Source organism: Natrix helvetica (genome assembly GCF_964273705.1).
Source record: "Natrix helvetica genome assembly, chromosome: 1".
NCBI classification, from domain to species: Eukaryota; Metazoa; Chordata; class Lepidosauria; order Squamata; family Natricidae; genus Natrix; species Natrix helvetica.
Window position 1 is genome coordinate 364,216,965 of NC_138548.1, and position 21,741 is coordinate 364,238,705.

Consider the following 21,741-nt stretch of genomic DNA (forward strand, 5'->3'; position numbering starts at 1 on the left):
GAGAGCCAATTAATGACGCCACGCTCATAGAAAAGGCGAATTTCGGATTTAATCTTATAATGGAATGATGATCTGGAAACTTTGGAAACTTTGAAACTTTTGTTATGCCTCCTAAGCCCGAAGCTGGCAGGGCAAGATGGCACACTTCTGGTGTCTTTATAAACAGTGAAAATTGACTCCACCTATAAAACTTCAGGCTTCCGGTCTTTGTCTCCGTGCTACTCAGATAAATCTCTTGTTGATTGTGACTTTTTGGACTCCCTGGACTGAAAAACTTTACTCTATTGCCAGTGTGACTAGGAAAACCTTCTTCTGCCTGGACCTTTAGTCTCCTGAACTCTCTTGGCGGTTCTACCCCTCTGACTGATCATTCTCTGCATTGATTGAACTCTTTATTGCATATATAATGTCACGCAAAAAACCACCTCCTGGGAAGCCTGGCTTTGCTGCCTCTTCCCCGACATCTACAACATCCAGTCCCCGAACACAATCAATGATACATCTCTGATGCAGCCTAAAACCACTGAGACTGAATTCCAACAAATGTTTCAACAAATTCTACAGGGACAAGAGGAGATAAAAAGACAATTAAAAGAGATGAAAGAAGAAATTAAAGAGAACCAGGACCAGATCAGTAAAAACTCACAGAGACTGGATCTTTTGGACGGGGGGAGGGCTGAGATGAGGGGGGAGATGGAAGGGGTGCAGAAGGGGAACAAAGAACTTGAGACCCAACAGATGAAAACAGAATTCGAGAGAATGTCCTTCTATCTTAGATTTCAAAATGTGGTAGAGAGGCAGATGATGAAGATATAAGGGACATTATGACAAGTATTTTGGCTGAATACATTCAGAAAGAGAAACAACAGATGGGGTGGGAACTAGACTTGGTTTATAGAGTGAACTCAGCATATGCTAGAACACACAATGTACCCAGGGAGGTACACATTAAATTTCTCAGAAAAACCACAAGAGATGAAATTCTGAGTGCACAAAGGGGGCAAGCTTTGAAATACCAAGATAGGGAAATAACCATTCTGAAACAGATCCCCAAGAAAGTGAGGAAGAAAAGAAAAAACTATTCGTAATTAGCGAAGAAACTTTACCAGAAGAGGGTGTGGTTCAGATGGCTGATGCCTGAAGGTATGCTAATATTCTGGGAGGACACAAGAGTTAGAATTAATACACCCATAGAGGCGCAGGCCTTTATGGAAAAAATAAAGCACTCTTAGATAAACCAGATGATCCTACAACAGACATGCAGGACACGGGAGGGGCCGGAGCTCTGCTGGCGGGGGGAGAAGGGGCAATACCGAGAAAACTCAGATCACAAAAATGAGTAAGAAAATCTGCTTGATATAAATTGATTGAAATCATTAACTGAATTTACATGCTGACTATATATTGTTATTTAGTATCGAATTTTCTGTAAATGTATACTATGAGTATGGAGGGAGGGGACACCTGCCGCACATTGCAACTGCCAAAATTTGTAACCTTTCCATTACCCCTTTCCTTTTTTATTTCCTAAAAAAACCAATAAAATTTTGTTTAAAAAAAAAAGGAAAAATATGGTAAGTCCCGGCAGGGTGGGGTGGGGGAATAGGTAGGGCGAATGTTGCAGGGCCTCTGCTGTCATTCGTAATTGTGAACGACGGCCATGGTGCTTCAACATTCACAATTTCGAGACTGGGTCTCAAGTACTTGGGAGAGGGCTAGTCATAACTTGGAATAGTCGCTAAGTGTACTGTCGTAACTCGGGGATAACCTGTACCCTAGGATGCTCTGAGTGACATTGCTTGAGGGCTTTGTTCTTGAATTGAATTGGGAGAATGCTCTTCCGTGGGCTGAGTGTAAAAGTTCTGTTCTCACATAGTTTTGGAGGTTTCAGAGGACAAATGACAAGACATTCCTCTCACGTGACCTCCAGAGGACACATAAAATCACACCTCATTCTTTTCAGCCTCCACACATAACTTCAAATAGAAATGGAAAAATACAGATAAGAAATGACAGTATCTAAGCAAAGGGACATCGACTCTTTCTTTCCTTGGCGCACGAGAAGGCCAGATCCTTTCCTTCTCCCTCCCAGGAGACGATATCTGATTAGTGGTTTTTCAAATAAAAAACCAACTATAATCTGTCTTCTTGAACTCTCTGATTGGGGACTAGAAAACTCTTACCCAGAGAGACCACGTTCCTATGGTTTTCAAGCATGACTTCTGAATGCAGCGCTTTCTGGTCAGGATCCATCTGAGACCACTCCTCCTCAGAAAAAGGCACAGCCACCTCCTCGAAGGACACCAGACTCTCCTGAACACGGAAAAAAGAACAGGAGGATTTGCAAGACCTGTTCATCTTCATCAATGATTTAGACAAGAGGATAGAAGCACAACTCATCAAATTTGCAGACAAGACCAAATTGACAGGAATACCAACTCTCCAGAAGAAAAGCTCCAGATATAGAAGGATCGAGAGATTGGGACCCATCTAACGAAAGGAAATAAACAGTGAGAAATGTAAGGCTCTACATTTAGGAAAGAAAAAACCAAATGCACTGGCATAGAATAGTTGATACCTGGCTCAACAATAGTAAGTGCAAGAGAGATTTTGGAATCCTAGTGGACAATCACTTAAACATGAGTCAGCAGTAGGCTACTGAGAGATAGAATCAAGATCACATGAAGTCTTAGTACCACTTTATAATGCCTTAATAAGACCACACTTGGAATATTGCATCCAGTTTTGGTTGCCAGATGTAAAAATGATCTTGATTCTCTAAAAAGAGTGCAGAGAAGAGCAACCAAAGTGATTAGTGGACTGGAGGCTAAAACATATAAAGAACAGTTGCTGGAATTGGGAATGTCTGGTTTCATGAAAAGAAGGACCAGGGGGTGACATGATAGCAGTGCTCCAAGAAGCAATGGATGGAAACTATTCAAGGAGAGAACCAACCTACAAGTAAAGAGGAATTTCCTAACATTGAGAACAATTAATCAGCGGAATGACTCACCACCAGAACTTGTGGGTGCCCCTACACTGGAGATGTTTATGAAGAAATTGGACAGCCATTTATCTGAAATGTTATAGGGCTTCCTGTCTGAGCAGAGGGTTGGACTAGAAGACCTCCAGGATCCCTATCAACTCTGTTATTCTGTTCCGTTCTTCCCTAAATTCCCAAAGCAAAGATATGCACTAAGTTAAACAGCTGGGCATCACACAAGTCCTAATTTTAGATGAGAAAATGGGCAAATCTGAAAACTGTTTCCACTGAAGAAATATTTGGGGAAGTTTTATCAAGTTGATTGATTCTGCAAAACCTTCAATGCCTTTCAGTAAAGTAATCCCACTTCTGGATCAATTGATCTATCGCTCTGTCTGTCATTGATTGATCTAGTAGTCTGAGCCATTGGCCGAAAGGAAGAAAACAAAGAGAAAATTCCCTGGGAAAGTCATTTCTCAGCCTTTGCAAAGCAGGAATGTGTGATCTCCTAATCGAGACACAAATCAGAGGATAGGAGACTATTTTGTAGCCCAACGTACCGTGATTACATGCTGAGCACAGCCACTCCCTTTGGATTTTAATAGTCTGCTTTATTTGTTAATACAATTTGCTTATTTTTGAACTACAGGTTATAAATGAGGCTTTTTAAAAATGGAAATGTGGCAATGTGAGTAATTATTTATTTTTCATTAGCCCTGCACGATTCTGAGTCAATGAATGGCAAACAAAATGGGCCTCTAGCAGTTCCTGCCACTGTGATACGTTTCTTCCTACTTCTTGAAGCATTTTTTAAAAATTGATTCAGAGGAAGCTATGCTGGCTGACAGCAACTTGAACCTGCCTTTCTGCTTTCCAATTTGTGGAAGAACACAAAAAGAATCCAGGCCAAACAAGAGGGGAAAACAGAAGGAAGAGAGCTCTCTGCACACCCACTTCACTTTCGTGATGGAAGAATACATATCTAATATATTTTCCATTTCTTACTTGATTTGGAGGTTCAACCGCTGTTTGATCTCCGTCATAAAAACTAGAAAGATTCATTCTTTGTTTCTCTGTAAGGAATAAATAATTTCAAAATGCATATTTAACAAAGTAGGAGGAGGAATTCTATAGAAGAGAATAGAGAGTGAAGGTAAGACAGATGGATCTTTCATTACCTCCTGAGGTGTCCTGACTTTGATCTTCCCAAGGGATCCTCCTGAAAAATAGCTCCTGGGGGGGATTTGATGGGTTCTTCTCTCCCTCAGGATCTCTGATCTCCACATTGCAGCCCTTCAAATAGGAGGAAGGAAAAAAGAAGCAGAATTAATGTACCTCACACAACACAAAGTGGATTCTTATATTCGGAACGCAACCTCAAAGCCCCCAACATCCATAAGTGAGGTTCAATGAGAAAAGAATGGAATAATGTCCGACAAGAATCGGTGAATTGCCACATATTATGAATGTCAAAGAAGTTTGGGAAGGAGAATTCAAACACATTCTTTATTCCCTTCTGACCTTCTGCTCCTTCTGCTCCTCTGCCTGGCTCAGGAGGAAGCCTTCCGCCAGGGCCACCGCCTGGGAGCTGCTCTCTGCTCCACACTCCCGCACCCAGCCCTCCATCTCTGGGGGCAGGAGACCCAGGAGCTGCTCCAGAACCACCAGGTCCAACATCTGGGCTTTGGTGTGCTTTTCTGGTCTCAGCCATCGCCTGCAAACGTCATGGAGTCGGCTGCAAAGTCTTCGGGGACCTTCAGCCTCCTGGTATTGGATGAAATTCCGCGGCTGAACTTCGGAAGGGCGGATGGTTTCCTCCTCCAGGATCTTCTGCCCAGTCCTTGTCCAGAGCTTCCCCCCCTTCCCAGGCTGAGGAGCTGAAGGGCCTTTTCCGCTTCCCTCCTTGGCCAAAGGTTGTGTCTCCATCCTTTGTCTCTCCTGCAGAGCAACTCCAGGTGGGTCCAAGGACTCTGGTGGGTCTCCAGATGCCTTTTCCTTCACGGGGCAATTTCTGGGGCTCCAGGACGGATCTCTGCAAGTTATTCCGCTCTTTGTTTTCCTCCCCAAGAGAAAAGTTTGCCTTGCAAAGACCACAAATGGCTTCCAGTTTCTGCATCTGAGATGGGATGAAAAAGAAAAGCCAAGAATTGGAAAGTGGAAATTCAGCCACTGAAGAACCTTCACCCAACCTGCCTCAAGAGGCTCATCCCAGCGCAGGGCCGGGAAGGAGGCAGCTGGTGAGGCCGCCCCGCTTCTCTCCCCCTCCGGAGACAGAATGGGGCCCTCGGGAGCCCGGTGCGAATCCTGCCCCCTCCTCGCCCGCCTTCTCTCCTCTCCTGCTGGGCCTCCCTAAAGCCGACCCTCCCCTCCTCCCACTCGGGCTCTTCCCGCTTCTCCTGCTTTCCCCTGCAGGGAGAGGGCGGCTGGGGAGAGTGGGACTCGGGAAGGGCCCGCAACTCACCCGGGGCACGACTGGATGTCCTCCCGCCAGCCTCCCCCGCAGCCTCCCCGCCTCCTGCGGAGCCCCAGCGGTTAAGGAGAGCGAGTGCGGCGTCCTAGAGAGGGAAAGCTCAATGATGTCACTTCCTTCTCAGCCTCCTCTGGAAAGTCAGCCGTGACGTTCGCCCTCCAGTGGGCCAATGGGGAAGCGCCTGGAGTTCCCTCTCTTGGCAGAAGGCGCCCCCTGGTGGATTTGGCGCAAAGTGCCAGGATAGGCCCACTTCATTGGGTCTGCATAAGACACTGTTTCTCAACCTTGGCGCCTTTAAGTCCTGTGGACCTCAACTCCCAGAATTCTCTGCTGGCTGGTTGGGGATTCTGGGAGTTGGAGTCCGGAGGACCTAAAGTCGCCAAGGTTGAGAAACACCGGAATAAGAGAAAAGAAGTCTCCGTGGCAGCCGCTGAGATATCGGAAGATGCCATCATGTCTCCCCTCCTTCTTTTCATCCCTCATCCAGTTCCAGCAACCGTTTTTTTTATGTTTTAGCTCCACCTTTGTTGCTCTTCTCTGCACTCTTCTCTAGCTCCTCAAGATCTTATTTATTCATTAATTGTACAAAACATAAAAGAAAAAAGAGGAAATAGGAAATTAAGGGGGGGAGAAAGAGGGGAAAAGAAAGTCTGAGGTAGAAGAGAAAAGGGGGGGGGGGGAAAGCATTCCAGCCTGAGAATTCAATCTAATGGAGAAAATTTAATTCAATCTAATGGAGTAAATCAAAGTCGTTTTTGGTCTGTTTCTTTTGAACACTTTAAATGTGAAGATATCCAATTTAATGGCTGGAGAAGGAAAGGACGGTTTCAAACGCTCCGTTGTGGGTGAGTGAGGGCGGGGTCCCGCCTGACGGGATCTGAGCTCTGATTGGTTGCTGCGGGTGGAAAGGGGGCGTTTCCCCTTTTCCCCGCCTTTTCCTTCTGGGCGCCGTTTGAGATTTACCTCAGGATGTTCCTCAATGTCTTCTCTGCTGCGAATGTCAAATACATTTTATATTGATATAAAACTAGAAGTTTGTGTCCGTGTCTCACTCTTCATTTGGACAATTTCGTTGTATTTATTTTGTACAATGACAATAAAGGCTATGCTATACACCGGCTGCATGTTTCCTCCACATTAGACCTCTTCAGTTTCACCTTCCAGTCGTGGGTTTCTATTTTATCCCCTGATAGTATCGGCAGGAAAAACAGGTCCAGTTCCAAGAAGGGAATAAAATGGAGGCTGCTTAAGAAAGGAGGTTTATTGACAGGCAGAACCAAGAACGGCCTGCAGTTAGAAGAGAACAGAGCTGGAAGGGACCTTGGAGGTCATCTAGTCCAGCCCCCTGCTCAGGCATAGGAGAAGCTATATAACATCTCAGACAAATGGATGTCCAGTCTCTTCTTTAAACCCTCCAGTGTTGGAGCATTTACAACCTCTGGTGGCAAGGAGTTCCACCGGTTAATTCTCCTCCCTGAAGCAGCGGCTGCCTCGGATCCCCCTCCGAGAAACGCCGTGGTTTCCCTCCCCTGATCTCCGGCCGCCTTTCCCCTCCGGCCAGCCTTTCTCTCGGGGAGGCCGAGGGTCGGGTCTCCGCCTCTCGCAACCGCCGCCGCCATTCGGGCTCCCGAGGCGATCGTCGTAGCTTCTTCCTCCCTCCAAGCCGATCCAGGAGCCCCTTTGCTGCCCTGCGGCTGTTACTCGGGAGCCCGGAGATGGGGGAGGCGGGGATTCCTTCACATTTGGGGTCGAGGGGAGGGGAATCGGAAGGGGCCGGTTCGTCCAGACGTTCCGAGCAAGGGAGACGCGTGTTTGAAGGGTGGAAATCGCTTTTTTTCTCCCGTGAGAGAAGGCGGCGCCTCTGCCTGATCCAGCTGAGGGGTTTCTGGGGCTTCCCTTTGGATTGGGGGTGTCTGTTTCTGACCCCCAACTTGTCTTCGCTACCTCTCCCCCCGCCTTATCATCCAGCGCAGCAGCTCTTCCTACGGCACATTTAATGAACGTGTGTGTGTGTGTTTCGGGCAGATGCTTCCAAGCCCGAGAGGAGGAATGGGGGGGGGGGGGCGTTTTTCTCGGACTTTTGAGCTGGGAGGGGCCAGAACGAGGTCAAGCACCAATGGGAATTCTCGCTGCTGGAGCGTCATCCGTCTCCAGGCAGAGTCCTTTGTGACTTCACAAGGAGGGGGCGGGAGAGTTCGGCGCAGAGCGAAACTGAAAGTGAAGGGGGGGGAATCCCTTCAGTCTTGAGAAGCTGCAGCTGAAGGGTGGGGGGTGGTTCAGGGTAGGCCCAGAAGGGACCCTCCATTTTCTTTGATCTCTTCACGATTCTCAGCTAGACTTTCCTCTGTGTGCATGGAGCGGTGGACTAGATGTCTGTTTAGGTTCCCAAACTGTCCGGTCAGGAGAGGGGGCAGTGGTGAAATTCAATTTTTTTAAATTGCCGGTTCTATGGGCGTGGCTTGGTGGGCGTGGCAGGGGAAGGATATTGCAAAATTCCCATTCCCACCATACTCTGGGGCCAGACAGAGGTGGTATTTGCCGGTTTTCTGAACCACTCAAAATTTCTCAGAACCTACTGAATTTCACCCCTGGCCCTGGTCCTTCTCTGAAAGGGGCCTCTGGGCTTCCTCCAGCTCACTTGGAGGAGGGGAACTTGGAAAGCGTCCCTGAAAGTACTGGGGGGTGGGGCTGACTAAGGAGAAGGCAGGGCCAAATCTGGAGGGTGGGTCTCCTGGGTGATGGGAGGGGAAGCAACAGCCCCACTGCCCGGCCTTCCCCCAGAGGCATGGGGGAAGCTCCACAGTCGGAGAGGGGCCAAAGGGCCAAAGGCTGAAAAAGGCAGAATCCAGGAAAGGCTCAGGGGAAAATCTCTTTTTTTTTCATAGTCTGAGTAGGCCAAGGATTTTCTCTGGTTGCTCTTGGGTCCCAGTCCCGCCCCCCGCCCCCCATCCCAAAGAGCTACCTGGTCGCCGCTGACCCTCCTTCCCTCGCATGGAGAGGCGCCCCATGGCTTTGGGAGGGGGCTTACGTCTTCCCTCCGAGGGGGACGTTTTTCCAAAGGGGGGGGTGTCGGCATTTCTTGCCCTTCCCTCAGTTTAGAAAAGGTTCGGGTCTTTCCCACTCCCTTTAGCAGAAAATTTGGAGGTTACGCAGGGATCGGGCTGGTCCTGTGCAAGCGATGTGGGGGGAGGCACTTATTTTATTTCTTCTTATGTCATAATTTATGCTCCTTCAATTCCCGTCAAGACTATGGGAAACCCGGTTTTCCTCCCAGGGAGTTCAATAAAGTGGAAGGAAGGATAGATGGATGGATGGATGGATGGATGGATGGGAGGGAGGGAGGGAGGAAGAGAGGGAGGAAAGAATAGAATAGAACAGATATAGAATAGAAAAATATAGTTGGAAGGGACCTTGGAGGTCTTCTAGTCCAACCCCCGACTCAGGCAGGAAACCCTATGCCATTTCAGGCGAACGGTTGTCCAATCTCTTTAACAGATTAACAGAGTTGGAAGGGACATTGTAGGTCATCTGGTGCAGGAACCTTTGGAGCTCTAGCTCCAATTCAGGGTCCCGAAGGTCCCACTCCCACCTACCCACGGGGGTGGGGTGGGCTAGAGGGGAGTGAGGCTGCCTCTGATCCCACACCGGCTGCCTTCCTGCGACCCCCACCACCACCTCTGTCAGAGAGGAGGGGTCTCTCTTCGTCCTGCGGGGGCAATTGTGGCGAGCAAAGGGGCAGACATCACGCGGAGATGGAGGGTCCTGCAGGCTCCCGCCTCTCTTCCCTCTACGCCTTTTCCCACAGGGGGGGTCCCAGCCCCTTTCTCCCCTCCTCCCCTAGGAGCACTGACGGCCCCTCAGAGCCCTTCTCCTCACCCAGAATAGACCCTCCTTACCGAGGGTCTCCTTTTCCCCTTTCGGTTCCGGGGATCCGGGCCAGCGCCTCCACCAGCAGAATCGGGGGGAGCCCAGCAAAAGCCATGGATGCTGCCCCACAAGTGCCCCCAAAGACAGAGGAGAAAGACGCCGAGGTCTCCAGCCCCAGAGGCGGAATCACTGGGTCTCCATTGGGGCATTAAATCCAATTTTGTATTTGGGAGTGCCCAGAAAAGCGAAAGGACCAGTGGGAATCCTCCCTTCTGCAGCAACATCGATCTCCAGGCACAGTCCCTGTTGACTTCATCCGATAGAAGAGTTTAGTTTGGCGCAGAGAGAGAAGCAGAGAAAGTGGGAGCATGGATCCCTTCAGTCTTGGGGGGCGGCAGCCGGGGGACGTGTCATGCCAACCCTGGAGGGAAGTATGGACTTCCTTTTGCCCTCTCCCGGGATCCTGCCTGGATGGGACAGGGGTGGGGTGGGGGGCGGCTGTGGATGAATAAACGGGAGACGCAGCCTCACAGCCATAAGTTCTGCCTTTTGCTCCCTTCCTGGCAAAGGGGCTGCCGGAGGGCCGCTTTTACCCGCAGCGCTGTGGGGTTTTCTGACCCACCGCAAATAGGATCTCGGTTTTGGTTCAAGAATGGCTGTTCTTCGTCTCAATGGGCGGAAAGTGTCAAGTCCTCGGAGTTACAACCGGCACTAGGCAGAATGTTCTGGGTCTGTTCTGATTGGCTGCGACGAGCCTGTTTGCAGACGCGGGAATTGAAGCCCCCGGATTGGCTGCCCGCCTGACAGCAGTCATATAAATAGCTGTCAGGGTTCCCTGTTAGTTGTTGTTGTTACCTGTGTTGGCCTTGTTAATAAAGCATTCCATTGCATACAATAGCATCTGTCTTACCTCAGCTTACCAGACCAAAGCATTGGCGACGAAGATAATAATAATAATAATAATAATAATAATAATAATAATAATAATAATAATAATAATAACAACAACAACAACAACAACAACAACAACAACAACTCCGCCGTTGCCGGTCCCAAGCCCGGATGAGAAAGGAGGAGGGTTGGGGTCAGGTTGGCAACTTGGCCCCATAAAAAAACTCGCCAACCCATACAACATGGTGAAAGAAACGAATAAAAATTCTATACCGCATCGGTCGTCATGCGGGTTAACAAGGGCCGCGGCGGATGTTGAGGTCCCTGGGCATCCGTCGACAAGTGGGCTACAAGTGGACCAGCCAACAAAACGACAGAAATATAGTGCAGATGAAAATCGTGCCATAATGGCCTGTTACTACAACTCAGAGCCAAAAAAAAGAGGCTATTTAAAGCGAATGTATGATTTATGGAAACAACAATATCCAGATTCAAATGTTAGTGAACAACGACTAGCAGATCAAAGGCGATTTATTATACGGAATAAAGTGTTTAGCGAAGTTGAACTTGAGGAAATTCAGGCAAATTGCAAAACAACAACAACATCACAAGAGGAAATAACTGATATTCATGACACAACTAAAGAAATCATAGGAGAACTCCCAGAGGAAGCTGCCGGAGAGGAAATAACAACACTACCACCAGAACTAGTTACCATTGAACCAACTGATGAACCAACTCAAAAACAAAATGAACTGAAGGACAAGATCATGGAGCATTTTCTGGCTAGGGAGGAAAGGCAACGTTTACCATCACTAAAAACTGTCCCTAAGAAAATTTTGGGTCCTATCATGAAAATGGTTAATGCAGTGCTTTCAACAATTGAACCGCGATCCATCTTGGAAACGAACCAGTTAATGTACAGTGCAGCTGTAATAGTCACTAATGAACTAGGCATTAAAATCAAAGTACCTAATCACACAATGGAAAAAGCATCAAAGCCAAAGTGGAAAATCCAATTAGAACAAAAAGTCAAAAAATTAAGGGCAGATGCTAGCAACTTGAAGAACATGCGTGAGCAACGGCTTAAAAACAACAAAATTATAGATCAGCTAATCAGAAGGTATAGATTGGATACAAGAAACATCAATGAAGCTGTAGAGATTGTAAAACAGCAGATAACAGCAACAGCTAGGAAAATTGAAAGATATTTATTTATTTATTTATTTATTTATTTATTACTTGAACTTATTAGTCGCCCCCTCTCCCCACAGGGACTCGGGGCGACGTACAAAGGTATTATATAGCGTATAGAGGAGGTAAGAATAAATAAATAAGTTACAATACTTAAAAAGTTAAAACCCCAGTGAAATTAACCCTTAAAAACTAAAATTACAATTAAAAATGCCCTGGGCTGGGGAGGTTGTAGAGTTATGCCAGGTCAGCTAGTCGAAACAGGTAGGTTTTCAGCTTCATACGGAAGGAGCGAAGGTCGGTTGTAGTTCTGATGTCTGGGGGGAGGTCATTCCAAAGGGTGGGGCCCACTACAGAGAAGGCCCTACTTCTGGGCGCTGCCCTCTGGCACTCTCTGGAGGACGGCACCCGGAGTAGTCCCTCTCTGTGTGAGTGGACGGGTCGCAGGGATGTATGGGGCAGGACGCGATCCCGCAGGTAACTAGGCCCTGTGCCATGGAGCGCTTTGAAGGTGGTAACCAGTACCTTGAAGCGCACCCGGTAGACCACAGGAAGCCAGTGCAGCTCGCGCAGGATAGGTGTTATATGGGAGAACCTCGATCTCCCCATAATTACCCGCGCGGCTGCATTCTGGACCAACTGCAGTCTCCGGGTGCACCTCAAGGGGAGCCCCATGTAGAGAGCATTACAGTAGTCCAGGCGAGACGTCACCAGCGCGTGAGTGACTGTACGCAAGGCCTCCCGGTCCAAAAGGGGCCGCAACTGGCGCACCAGGCGAACCTGGTGGAACGCCCCTCTCGCCACGGCTGTCACATGATCTTCCATAGACAGCCGGGCATCAAGGAGGACGCCCAAATTGCGTGCCCCTTCCACCGGGGCTAATTGATCATCTCCGATGGTCAGCGATGGCATATGCTGGTTGAACCGGGAAGCCGGAAGCCACAGCCACTCTGTCTTGGAGGGGTTGAGCCTGAGCCTGTTGTCATCCATCCAGACCCGTACGGCTTCCAGACATCGGGACATCACTTCAACAGCCTCGTTGGGGTGGTTTGGGGTGGAAATGTACAGCTGAGTGTCATCAGCATACAGATGGTATCCCACCCCAAAACCACGGATGATCTCACCCAGCGGCTTCATATATATGTTGAACAGGAGAGGCGAGAGGATCGAGCCCTGTGGGACCCCACAGATAAGGGGCCTCGCGGTCGACCTCTCCTCTCCTGCCAACACACATTGCGTCCGGCCAGAGAGGTAGGAGCGGAACCATCGTAATACGGTGCCCCCGACCCCCAACCCCTCCAGACGGCGCAATAGGATACCATGGTCGATGGTATCGAAGGCCGCCGAGAGGTCTAATAGGACAAGGATGGAGGAACAACCCCCATCCTTTGCCCTCCAGAGATCATCCACCAACGCGACCAAGGCTGTCTCCGTGCTGTGACCGGGCCGGAAGCCGGACTGGCGCGGGTCTAGATAATCAGCTTCTTCTAGGTGACGCGGAAACTGCTGAGCCACCACACTCTCAACAACCTTCGCTAAGAAAGGAAGGTTGGAGACAGGACGGTAATTTGCTAGCTCCGTTGAGTCCAGAGAAGGCTTCTTGAGCAGGGGCCTCACCACCGCCTCTTTCAAGGCGGCTGGTAAAAGGCCCTCACCCAGCGAAGCGTTCACCAGCTCCAGTAGCCAGCCTCGTGAGCCCTCCCAGGAGGCCAGTACCAACCAGGAGGGACACGGGTCCAATAAACATGTAGTGGCTCGCAGTCGCCCGCGCAACCTGTCTAAATCTTCGGTGACAACAGGGTCAAACTCCTCCCAGCATGGTCTCTCAAGACTAGCTTCAGACGTCCCCACTGGAGCACTGAGGTGGGTCCATCCCCTTCGGATCCGATCGATTTTATCCTGCAGGAACTCTCCAAATTCCTCTGCCCGGCCCAGTAATGGGGGGTCCCGCTGCCCCTGTGACAAAAGGGAGCGGGTCACCCGAAACAGGGCGGCAGGGCGGTTCTCCGCGGACGCTATAAGGGTGGCACAATACTGACGTTTGGCCACTCTTATTGCCACAAGGTAAGTCCTTACGTAGGCTCTTACTTGTGCTCGGTCGGATTCGGAGCGGGAGGACCTCCACTTGCTCTCTAGGCGTCTCCTAAGGCGTTTCATTGCCCTTAGCTCCCCGTTAAACCAGGGGGCCCGGGTAGATCGTGGCCGTCGAAGAGGCCGCAAAGGCGCCACCCGGTCTAAGGCACCGGCGGCCGCATTATTCCAAGCGGCTACCAGGTCCTCTGCCCGGGGGTGGGGCAGGTCTGCAGGAGGTGGCCCAAGCTCTGCCTGGAACCTATCTGGCTCCATCAGACGCCTGGGGCGGAACCATCTGGGATAGTCTGGTTCCGCCTCCCCGCGGTGGGGAGCAGCGCCAGGGAAGTCCAGCTGGAGAAGTGAGTGATCTGACCATGACAGGGGCGTGATGACTAAATTCCCTCTTCCCAGATCACTCGTCCACTGGTCGGAGACAAACACAAGATCAAGTATATGGCCTCTCTCGTGTGTGGGGTCCTGAACTACTTGAGTCAGATCCATGGCTGTCATGGAGGCCATGAATTCCCGGGCTGCCCCGGATGCCTCTCCCGTCGATGGCAGGTTAAAGTCCCCCATCACTAATAGCTTGGGGGTTTCAACCGCCATCTCCGTGATCCGCTCGAGGAGCCCGGGCAGGGCCGCTGATGTATGGCGGGGAGCCAGGTATACTATCAACAGGCCCAGCTGACTCCCTGGGCCCCATTTCACACCCAGAGACTCACAACCAGAAATCTGCGACACAGTGAATTCCCTCGGTGCCAAATCTTCCCGGATGATTATCGCTACCCCACCACCCCTACCTTGGGCCCGTGGCTGGTGGAATACACGGTAACCTGGAGGGCACATTTCCCTGAGGGGCAACCCCCCCTCTGGGCCCAGCCAGGTTTCCGTTATTCCTGCGAGGTCCGGCTCCCCCTCTGTGATCAAGTCACTGATGAGGGGGGCCTTATTAATCACGGACCTCGCATTACATAACATCAGCCTAAGGCCCAGGTTCTGCCGATCCTGTCCACCTAGCCTGCGGGGGTTGGTACAAGCGACCGGGCGTATATGAGGCACGAATCAACCAGTATAAACAAAATCAGCAATTTCGATCAGACCAACGGCGTTTTTATCAAACTCTTAATGTGAATGGTGACACCAAAAGTGAAAAACCAGAAAAGCAGGCCACAGCTGAATTCTGGAAAGAATTGTGGGAAAATGCAAAGGACTACAATAAGGAAGCAAAGTGGATACATGACTTTGAGGAAAGCATTGGTAATAAACAAATGCAAGTATTAGAAATAACAACTGAGATGGTCAAAAATCGAGTAAAAAAAGTAAAGAATTGGACATCACCTGGAAATGACCAATTACATGGTTTCTGGCTCAAATATTTGACCAGTTTACATGCAATGTTGGCCAGGCAACTGAATGAAATTTTACAAAATGGTCAAATTGACGAATGGTTGACAACTGGAAAAACATACTTGATTCAGAAAGATGCAACTAAAGGAACAATACCTGAAAACTACAGACCAATAACATGCTTGCCAACAACCTTTAAATTACTCACAGGCATTATTGCAGATAACATTATGGATTATTTGGAAACAAACAACATCTTGCCAGTAGAGCAAAAAGGCAACAAAAGAAGGAGTAGGGGCACAAAAGATCAGCTCCTGATTGATAAACTGATATTAGAAAATTGTAAGAAAAGAAAAACAAACTTGAATATGGTCTGGATTGATTATAAAAAAGCATTCGACTCATTGCCACATAGTTGGATCATAAAATGCCTAGAAACAACTGGTATTAGTAAAAATATTACATCCTTCACTGAAAAGGCGATGAAACAATGGAGAACTGAGTTGGCAGTAGGGAATGAGAGCTACGGAATGGTTAATATCAAGCGAGGAATTTTCCAGGGTGATTCACTTTCACCTCTTCTCTTCTTCATCGTGATGATCCCACTATCAGTAATCTTAAAAAAAATGAAATTAGGCTACCAAACAGCCAAAAAAGCTGAAAAAATTTCACATTTATTATATATGGATGATTTGAAACTCTATGGAAAGTCAGAAATAGAAATCCAATCACTGACAAACACAGTCCGAATATTCAGCACCGATATTTCAATGCAGTTTGGCATGGAAAAATGCGCCACTGTATCCATAAAAAGGGGCAAAATCACTACATGTGAGGGAATTGAAATGCCCAATGGCCAACTAATTAAATGCAACGAAAATGAAGCCTACTTAGGCATTTTGCAGTTGGATAACATCAAACATGGAGAAGTAAAAACTATTGTCAGGAGAGAGTACACCAACAGAGTTAGGAAAATTTTGAAATCTAAATTAAATGGTGGAAATACAATCAAGGCCATAAATACCTGGGCAATACCAGTTATAAGATACACAGCTGGTATAGTTAACTGGACACAAGCTGATTTGGACATTTTGGACCGAAAAACCAGGAAACTAATGACAATGCACTACAGTTTACATCCACGCGGTGACACTGATAGACTATACCTGCCCCGAAAATCAGGTGGCAGAGGATTATTACAAGTGAAGCAAATAGTTGAAGAAGAAAAACATGCACTGGCAGATTATTTAAAAGAAAGTCAAGAACATCTATTAATTGAAGTAAAGAACAAAAATCTATTGAAGACCCAACAGACAAAACAAGAATACAGAAAAGATGTGATAAAATCAAGAATGGAGAGTTGGCAGAACAAAGCATTACATGGTCAATTTCTGGAAAAAATAAAAGATAAAGTGGACAGTAAAAAAACTTGGTTATGGTTAACAGCAGGTACATTAAAGAAAGAAACAGAGTCACTAATCCTGGCTGCGCAAGAACAAGCTATCCGCACAAATGCCATTAAGGCCAAAATCGAAAAATCCTCTGATGATGCCAAATGTAGACTTTGCAAAGAGGCTGATGAAAATGTTGACCACATACTCAGCTGCTGTAAAAAAATCGCACAGACTGATTATAAATTGCGGCACAATTCAGTAGCACAAATGATCCACTGGAATTTGTGCAAAAATTATAACATTAAAACAACAACAAACTGGTGGGAACATAAGCCTGAAAAAGTCACCGAAAATCAGATGGTCAAGATCCTGTGGGATTTTCGTATACAAACAGACAAAATACTAGCGCATAATACACCAGACATCACACTGGTTGAGAAAAAGAAGGTTACAATCATAGACATCGCAATACCAGGTGATAGCAGGGTCGAGGAGAAGGAACATGAAAAAGTCACGAAATACCAGGACTTAAAAATTGAAATCCAACGATTATGGCACAAACCAGCAGTGGTAATTCCAGTGGTAATCGGCACACTGGGTGCTATTCCAAAAGCACTGGAATTACATTTAAAACAGTTAAAACTTGACAAAATCACCATCAGTCAAATGCAAAAAGCTGCACTGCTTGGATCTGCACGTATATTACGAAAATACGTTACGACGTCCTAGGCCCCTGGGTGGGGCCCGCCTAGTAATCAATGCCAAATCCGGCGAATCAACTGGCCGCTGTGATACAATCGTATAATAATAATAATAATAATAATAATAATAATAATAATAATAATAATAATAATAATAATAATAATAATAATTTTATTTGATTAGCCGCAACCCTCTCCTGAAGGCGATTTTCTCCACCATGCGCATGTTCGCCAAATACTGCCCTGAACGCAAGTCATGGGACGCTTTTCTTGAACGTTTTGAGTGTTTCCTCCAAGTGCAAGATTTGATAGCCCTGTCGGCTGACAGAAAAAGGGGTTTCTTTTGAAGCTCCTGCGGACCAGAAATGTTCGCTACTGCTCGTACTCTAATCGCGCCCACCCCGTCCATGCCACTCACCGGAACATTCTATTGAGCATGCTGAAGAGGCACTATGCCCCTGCACTGTCCTGTTTTGCCCAGCGGCACGCTTTTTGACAATGCACACACCGAGAAGACCAGCCCGTCAATCAGTATGTCGCATCCCTGAGGGCATCAGCTGTCCATTGTGAGTTCGCGGATTTGGAGGAGGCTCTGCTTGAACAATTTATTTATGGAGTCCGTGATATGCGGCTCCAGCGGAGGTTACTAGCCAGGTCCGAACTATCTTTAACCCTGGCAGTGGATGAAGCTCGGACATCCGAAATGGTGGAGCGCACCTCGTCTGTCCTCCAGAAGTACCAACAGAATTATACCTCTTTTGCCAAGCCATCCTCAGGATGAGGATGATGACCTGGACTCTGGGGGCGACGATGAGATCAGCCACCTCAGGGCAGCGGGGCGGAAGCCTGTTTTCGCCACCTCGGGGAAGAACTGCCTCAAGCTGTGAGGGAAAACACCTCCGCTCGCAATGCAAGTTTAAAGCCGCAGTATGCCGCCGCTGTGGGAAAAAAGAACATTTGGCCTCTGTTTGTAGGGCATAGTTACCGTGTCCGACCCCTGCGGCGGACAAGAGAGGGGCGCACCACCGCAACAGAGTTTACACAGCCTGTGAGGACTGTTGCACTGTCTCTGACAAGGACAGCGTTTTGGATGAGTGGTCTGTCAGTTCAGCCACTATCAATCACCTGAACTGGGCGAAGATTCACCTCACGGTCATGATTGAAGGACGGGACTGTAAGATGGAGTTGGACACCAGGTCCTCTAAGTCCATCGTCTCCTGGGACACCCTCCAGAAGATCCTGACCTTCCGTCAAACGATACCAACTCGCTGCCTGCCCTTGCCGCCTCAAAGATTATCAGGGCAACTCAATATCCATTATTGGCTGTAGGCACTTTGATGTCCAATACGGTTGTTTCAAGGGCCGCCTTCCTTTAATAGTGGTGGCTAAGCCCTTAGCTTCTCTATTGGGGCTTGATTGGTTCCAGGCTCTAAGATTATCTATCGAGGGGATCCACTCTATTACCCCGGGGGATGAGTTCCTTGCTTTGACGCAAGAGTTTGCCGATGTGTTCGACAACTCTTTGGGTGAATATAAAGCTACCCTTATTTCCCTAAATCTGGACCCACAGGTGGCGCCTATCCGCTTCAAGGTGCAGCACGTTCCTTTGGCCGTCAGGGGATGGGTGGATGCAGCGCTAGACAAGTTACTAGCTCAGGGGGTATTGGAGCTTGTGGACCACGCTCCCTGGGAAACCCCTATAGTTATTCCGATAAAGGTAGACGGCTCAGTCAGAATATGCAGAGATTTCAAGTCGATGCTGAATAAGGCGTTGCAAGCCCACCCCTATCCTGTCCCAGTGGTGCAGCATGTAATTACACTCTTTGGGACAGGGAAGGATCTTCACCAAACTCGACTTGGCACAGGCCTATCACCAGCTGCCGGTAGACAAGGCTACCGCAGCTGCACAGACAATAGAGACTCACTGCGGTGCCTTTAAATGCCACCGACTCCAATTTGGGGTCAGCATCGTACCTGGCCTTTTCCAGAGTCTCATGGAGCGGTTCCATGGGATTCCCGGCGTGATCCCCTATTTCGAGGATGTTTTGGTCGCGGCCACCAGCCGGCCAGAACTAGTCGAAAAGCTTAGGGATGTGTTCCTCTGTTTCAGGCAGTCTGGCCTCAAGTTAAAATGGTCCAAATGCCGGCTAGGGGTTCCCTCCCTGGAGTTCCTTGGTTATGTAATTGACAGCCAAGGAATCCATCCGACCCCTGCTAAAATGGACACTATTTTAGCCACCCCGGTTCCTAAGTCAAAGGCTGACCTGCAGGCCTTTCTGGGGCTGCTTAACTTTTATTCCGTGTTCCTGCCTCCTAAGGCAACAGTTGCAGAACCTCTCCGCTGTTTGCCTGACAGTGCAGCCCCATGGGTTTGGACAAGCGGCAAAGTGCATGCGTTCACGGCTATCAAACAGTTACTGACGTAATCCACTGTGCTGGTACAGTACAGTGAACACCTCCCATTGGTACTGGCGTGTGATGCCTCCCCCTTTGGCATCAGAGCTGTGTTAAGCCATGTCCTACCTAATGTTCTGGAAGTTCCTGTCGCGTATTACTCCCGCACTTTATAGAAGGTTGAACGCAATTACAGCCAACTCAATAAAGAGGCTTTGGCAGCCATTGTGGGAGTAAAGTGTTTCCACCATTACCTTTATGGCTGGTCGTTTCACTTAGTGACCGATCATAAACCATTGCTCGGTATATTAGCGGGGGATCGACCTACCCCGCAAATCCTGTCCCCGCATATGTTGCGATGGACAGAATTTCTAGCTTCCTACTCTTACTCTCTCTCTTACTGGCCCGGACAGGTAAGAGGAAGGGACACTCCCTCCCTCCAATTTATTTTATTGAAGTCCATGGGAGGAAAAGCTCTGATAACCTCCCTCTGAAGTGAAGGGATATAAACTATGCCATAAGAAAAAAAAATGAAATAGCCTCCCCGCTTCTTCTACATCTTGCGCAGTTCGATTCCTGCCTAGCCTCCAAAAGGCCCTGCTTCTTCTTGCAGGGGGGAGGGGGGCAAGAAAAGTCTATCCTCTGATTTTCCCTGCGATATTTTTTTCTCCAGCTGAGGGCAAAAAATGCCGCAGCCCCCTTTGGGAAAATGCCCCACTCAGCGACCGGCCCCAGCTCCATAGGAAGGGCTGTGGAGACCAGGCAGTTCCTCCTGCCGAGAGTGGGACTGGGGGGGGGATGGGACCCCAGAGCTGCCAGAGACCATCCTTGGGATACTCAGACTATGAAAAAAAGAGATTTTCCCCTGAGAAATCTTGGAGGGAATCACGGACACAAACATGTAGCTTTATATCAATGTAAATGTATTTGACATTCGCAGCAGAGAAGACATTGAGGAACATCCTGAGGTAAATCTCAAACGGCGCCCAGAAGGAAAAGGCGGGAAAAAGGGAAACGGCCCCTTTCCACCCGCAGCAACCAATTGGAGCGCAGATCCCCTCAGGCGGGACCCCGCCCTCACTCGGCCACAACGGAGCGTTTGAAACCGTCCTTTCCTTCTCCAGCCGTTAAATTGGATATCTTCACATTTAAAGTGTTCAAAAGAAACAGACCTAAAATGACTTTGATTTTCTCCATTAGATTGAATTCTCAGGCTGTAATGCTTTTCCCCCCTTTTTCTCTTCTACCTCAGACTTTCTTTTCCCCTCTTTCTCCTCCCCTTAATTTCCTATTTCTATTTTTCTTTGTGTTTTGTATAATCAATCATTCAATAAGATCTTGAGACTCAAGAAAGAGTGCAAAGAAGGGCAACGAAGATGGAGGCCGAAGCATACAAAAGAAACGGCTGCTGGAACTGGGTGAGCCTAGTCTGATGAAAAGGAGGGGAGAAATGGTGGCTTCTTCCGATATCTCAAATCTCCTCTCTTCACCGTTTATTCTGTTCTATAAATAAATAAATAAGAAGGAGACCAAATGAAAGGTGGAGTTGGAGCTGCGCTATATAGAAGAAATAACCAAACCGCTCTAGAAACGCAACAGAAGAAAGACGAAAACCTTCTTCAATGCATTTGGGTTAATGTAAAAGGGGGAAAAGGACAGACGTTGAAGCTTTTGCCTGACAGGGAGCCATGGCCTTTCTTCCCTACTCCCATGCCCATCATCCCGGCCCTCTCCCTTTCCCCTCAGAGGCGCTCCTCTTTCCCGCCCTTTCTGCAATCCTGGCACTTTGCCCCAAATCCACCAGGGGGCGCCCTCTGCCAAGGGAAGGGAAACCCAGGCGCTTCCCCATTGGCCCACTGGAAGGAGAACGTCACGGCTCGCTTTCCACAGGAGGCGGCGAAGGAAGTGACATCACTGACCCTTGCCTCTCTAGGGCGCCGCACTCGCTGTCCTTAACCGCTGTTAAGGCAGGAGGCGGAGAGTCTGAAGGGGGAAGATCCAGACTTGTCCCGGGTGAGTTGCGGGCCCTTCCCGAGTCCCACTCTCCCCAGCCGCCCTCTCCCTGCAGGGGAAAGCAGGAGAAGCGGGGGTCCGGGGAAGAGGCCGAGTGGGAGGAGGGGAGGGTCGGCTTTAGGGAGGCCCAGCAGGAGAGGAGAGAAGGCGGGCGAGGAGGAGGCAGGATTCGCACCGGGCTCCCCGAGGGCCCCATTCTGTCTCCGGAGGGGGAGAGAAGCGGGGCGGCCTCTCCAGCTGCCTCCTTCCGGGCCCTGTTTGGGGGGACCTCGACCCTTCGCTGGGATGAGACTCTTGGGGCAGGTTGGGTGAAGGTTCTTCAGTGGCTGAATTTCCACTTTCCAATTCTTGGCTTTTCTTTTTCATCCCATCTCAGATGCAGAAACTGGAAGCCATTTGTGGTCTTTGCAAGGC

General features: G+C 48.7%; 2 protein-coding genes across 1 annotated transcript in view; both read right to left on the minus strand.

Moving 5' to 3' along the window:
- Positions 1-21,741, minus strand: part of LOC309384804 (uncharacterized protein) — a gene marked incomplete at its 3' end in the record, with an annotated part of 351,454 nt that overhangs the window by 39,428 nt on the left and 290,285 nt on the right.
- Positions 1-21,741, minus strand: part of LOC309384240 (uncharacterized protein) — a gene marked incomplete at its 3' end in the record, with an annotated part of 73,169 nt that overhangs the window by 7,265 nt on the left and 44,163 nt on the right. Inside the window, exons 2-4 of the mRNA XM_081937481.1 lie at positions 4,162-4,276; positions 3,989-4,056; positions 2,184-2,313 (exon numbers count right to left, since the gene is read on the minus strand). Of these exons, the coding sequence (XP_081793607.1) occupies positions 2,184-2,313; positions 3,989-4,056; positions 4,162-4,276 (313 nt within the window). The remainder of the gene's footprint in view (positions 1-2,183; positions 2,314-3,988; positions 4,057-4,161; positions 4,277-21,741) is intronic.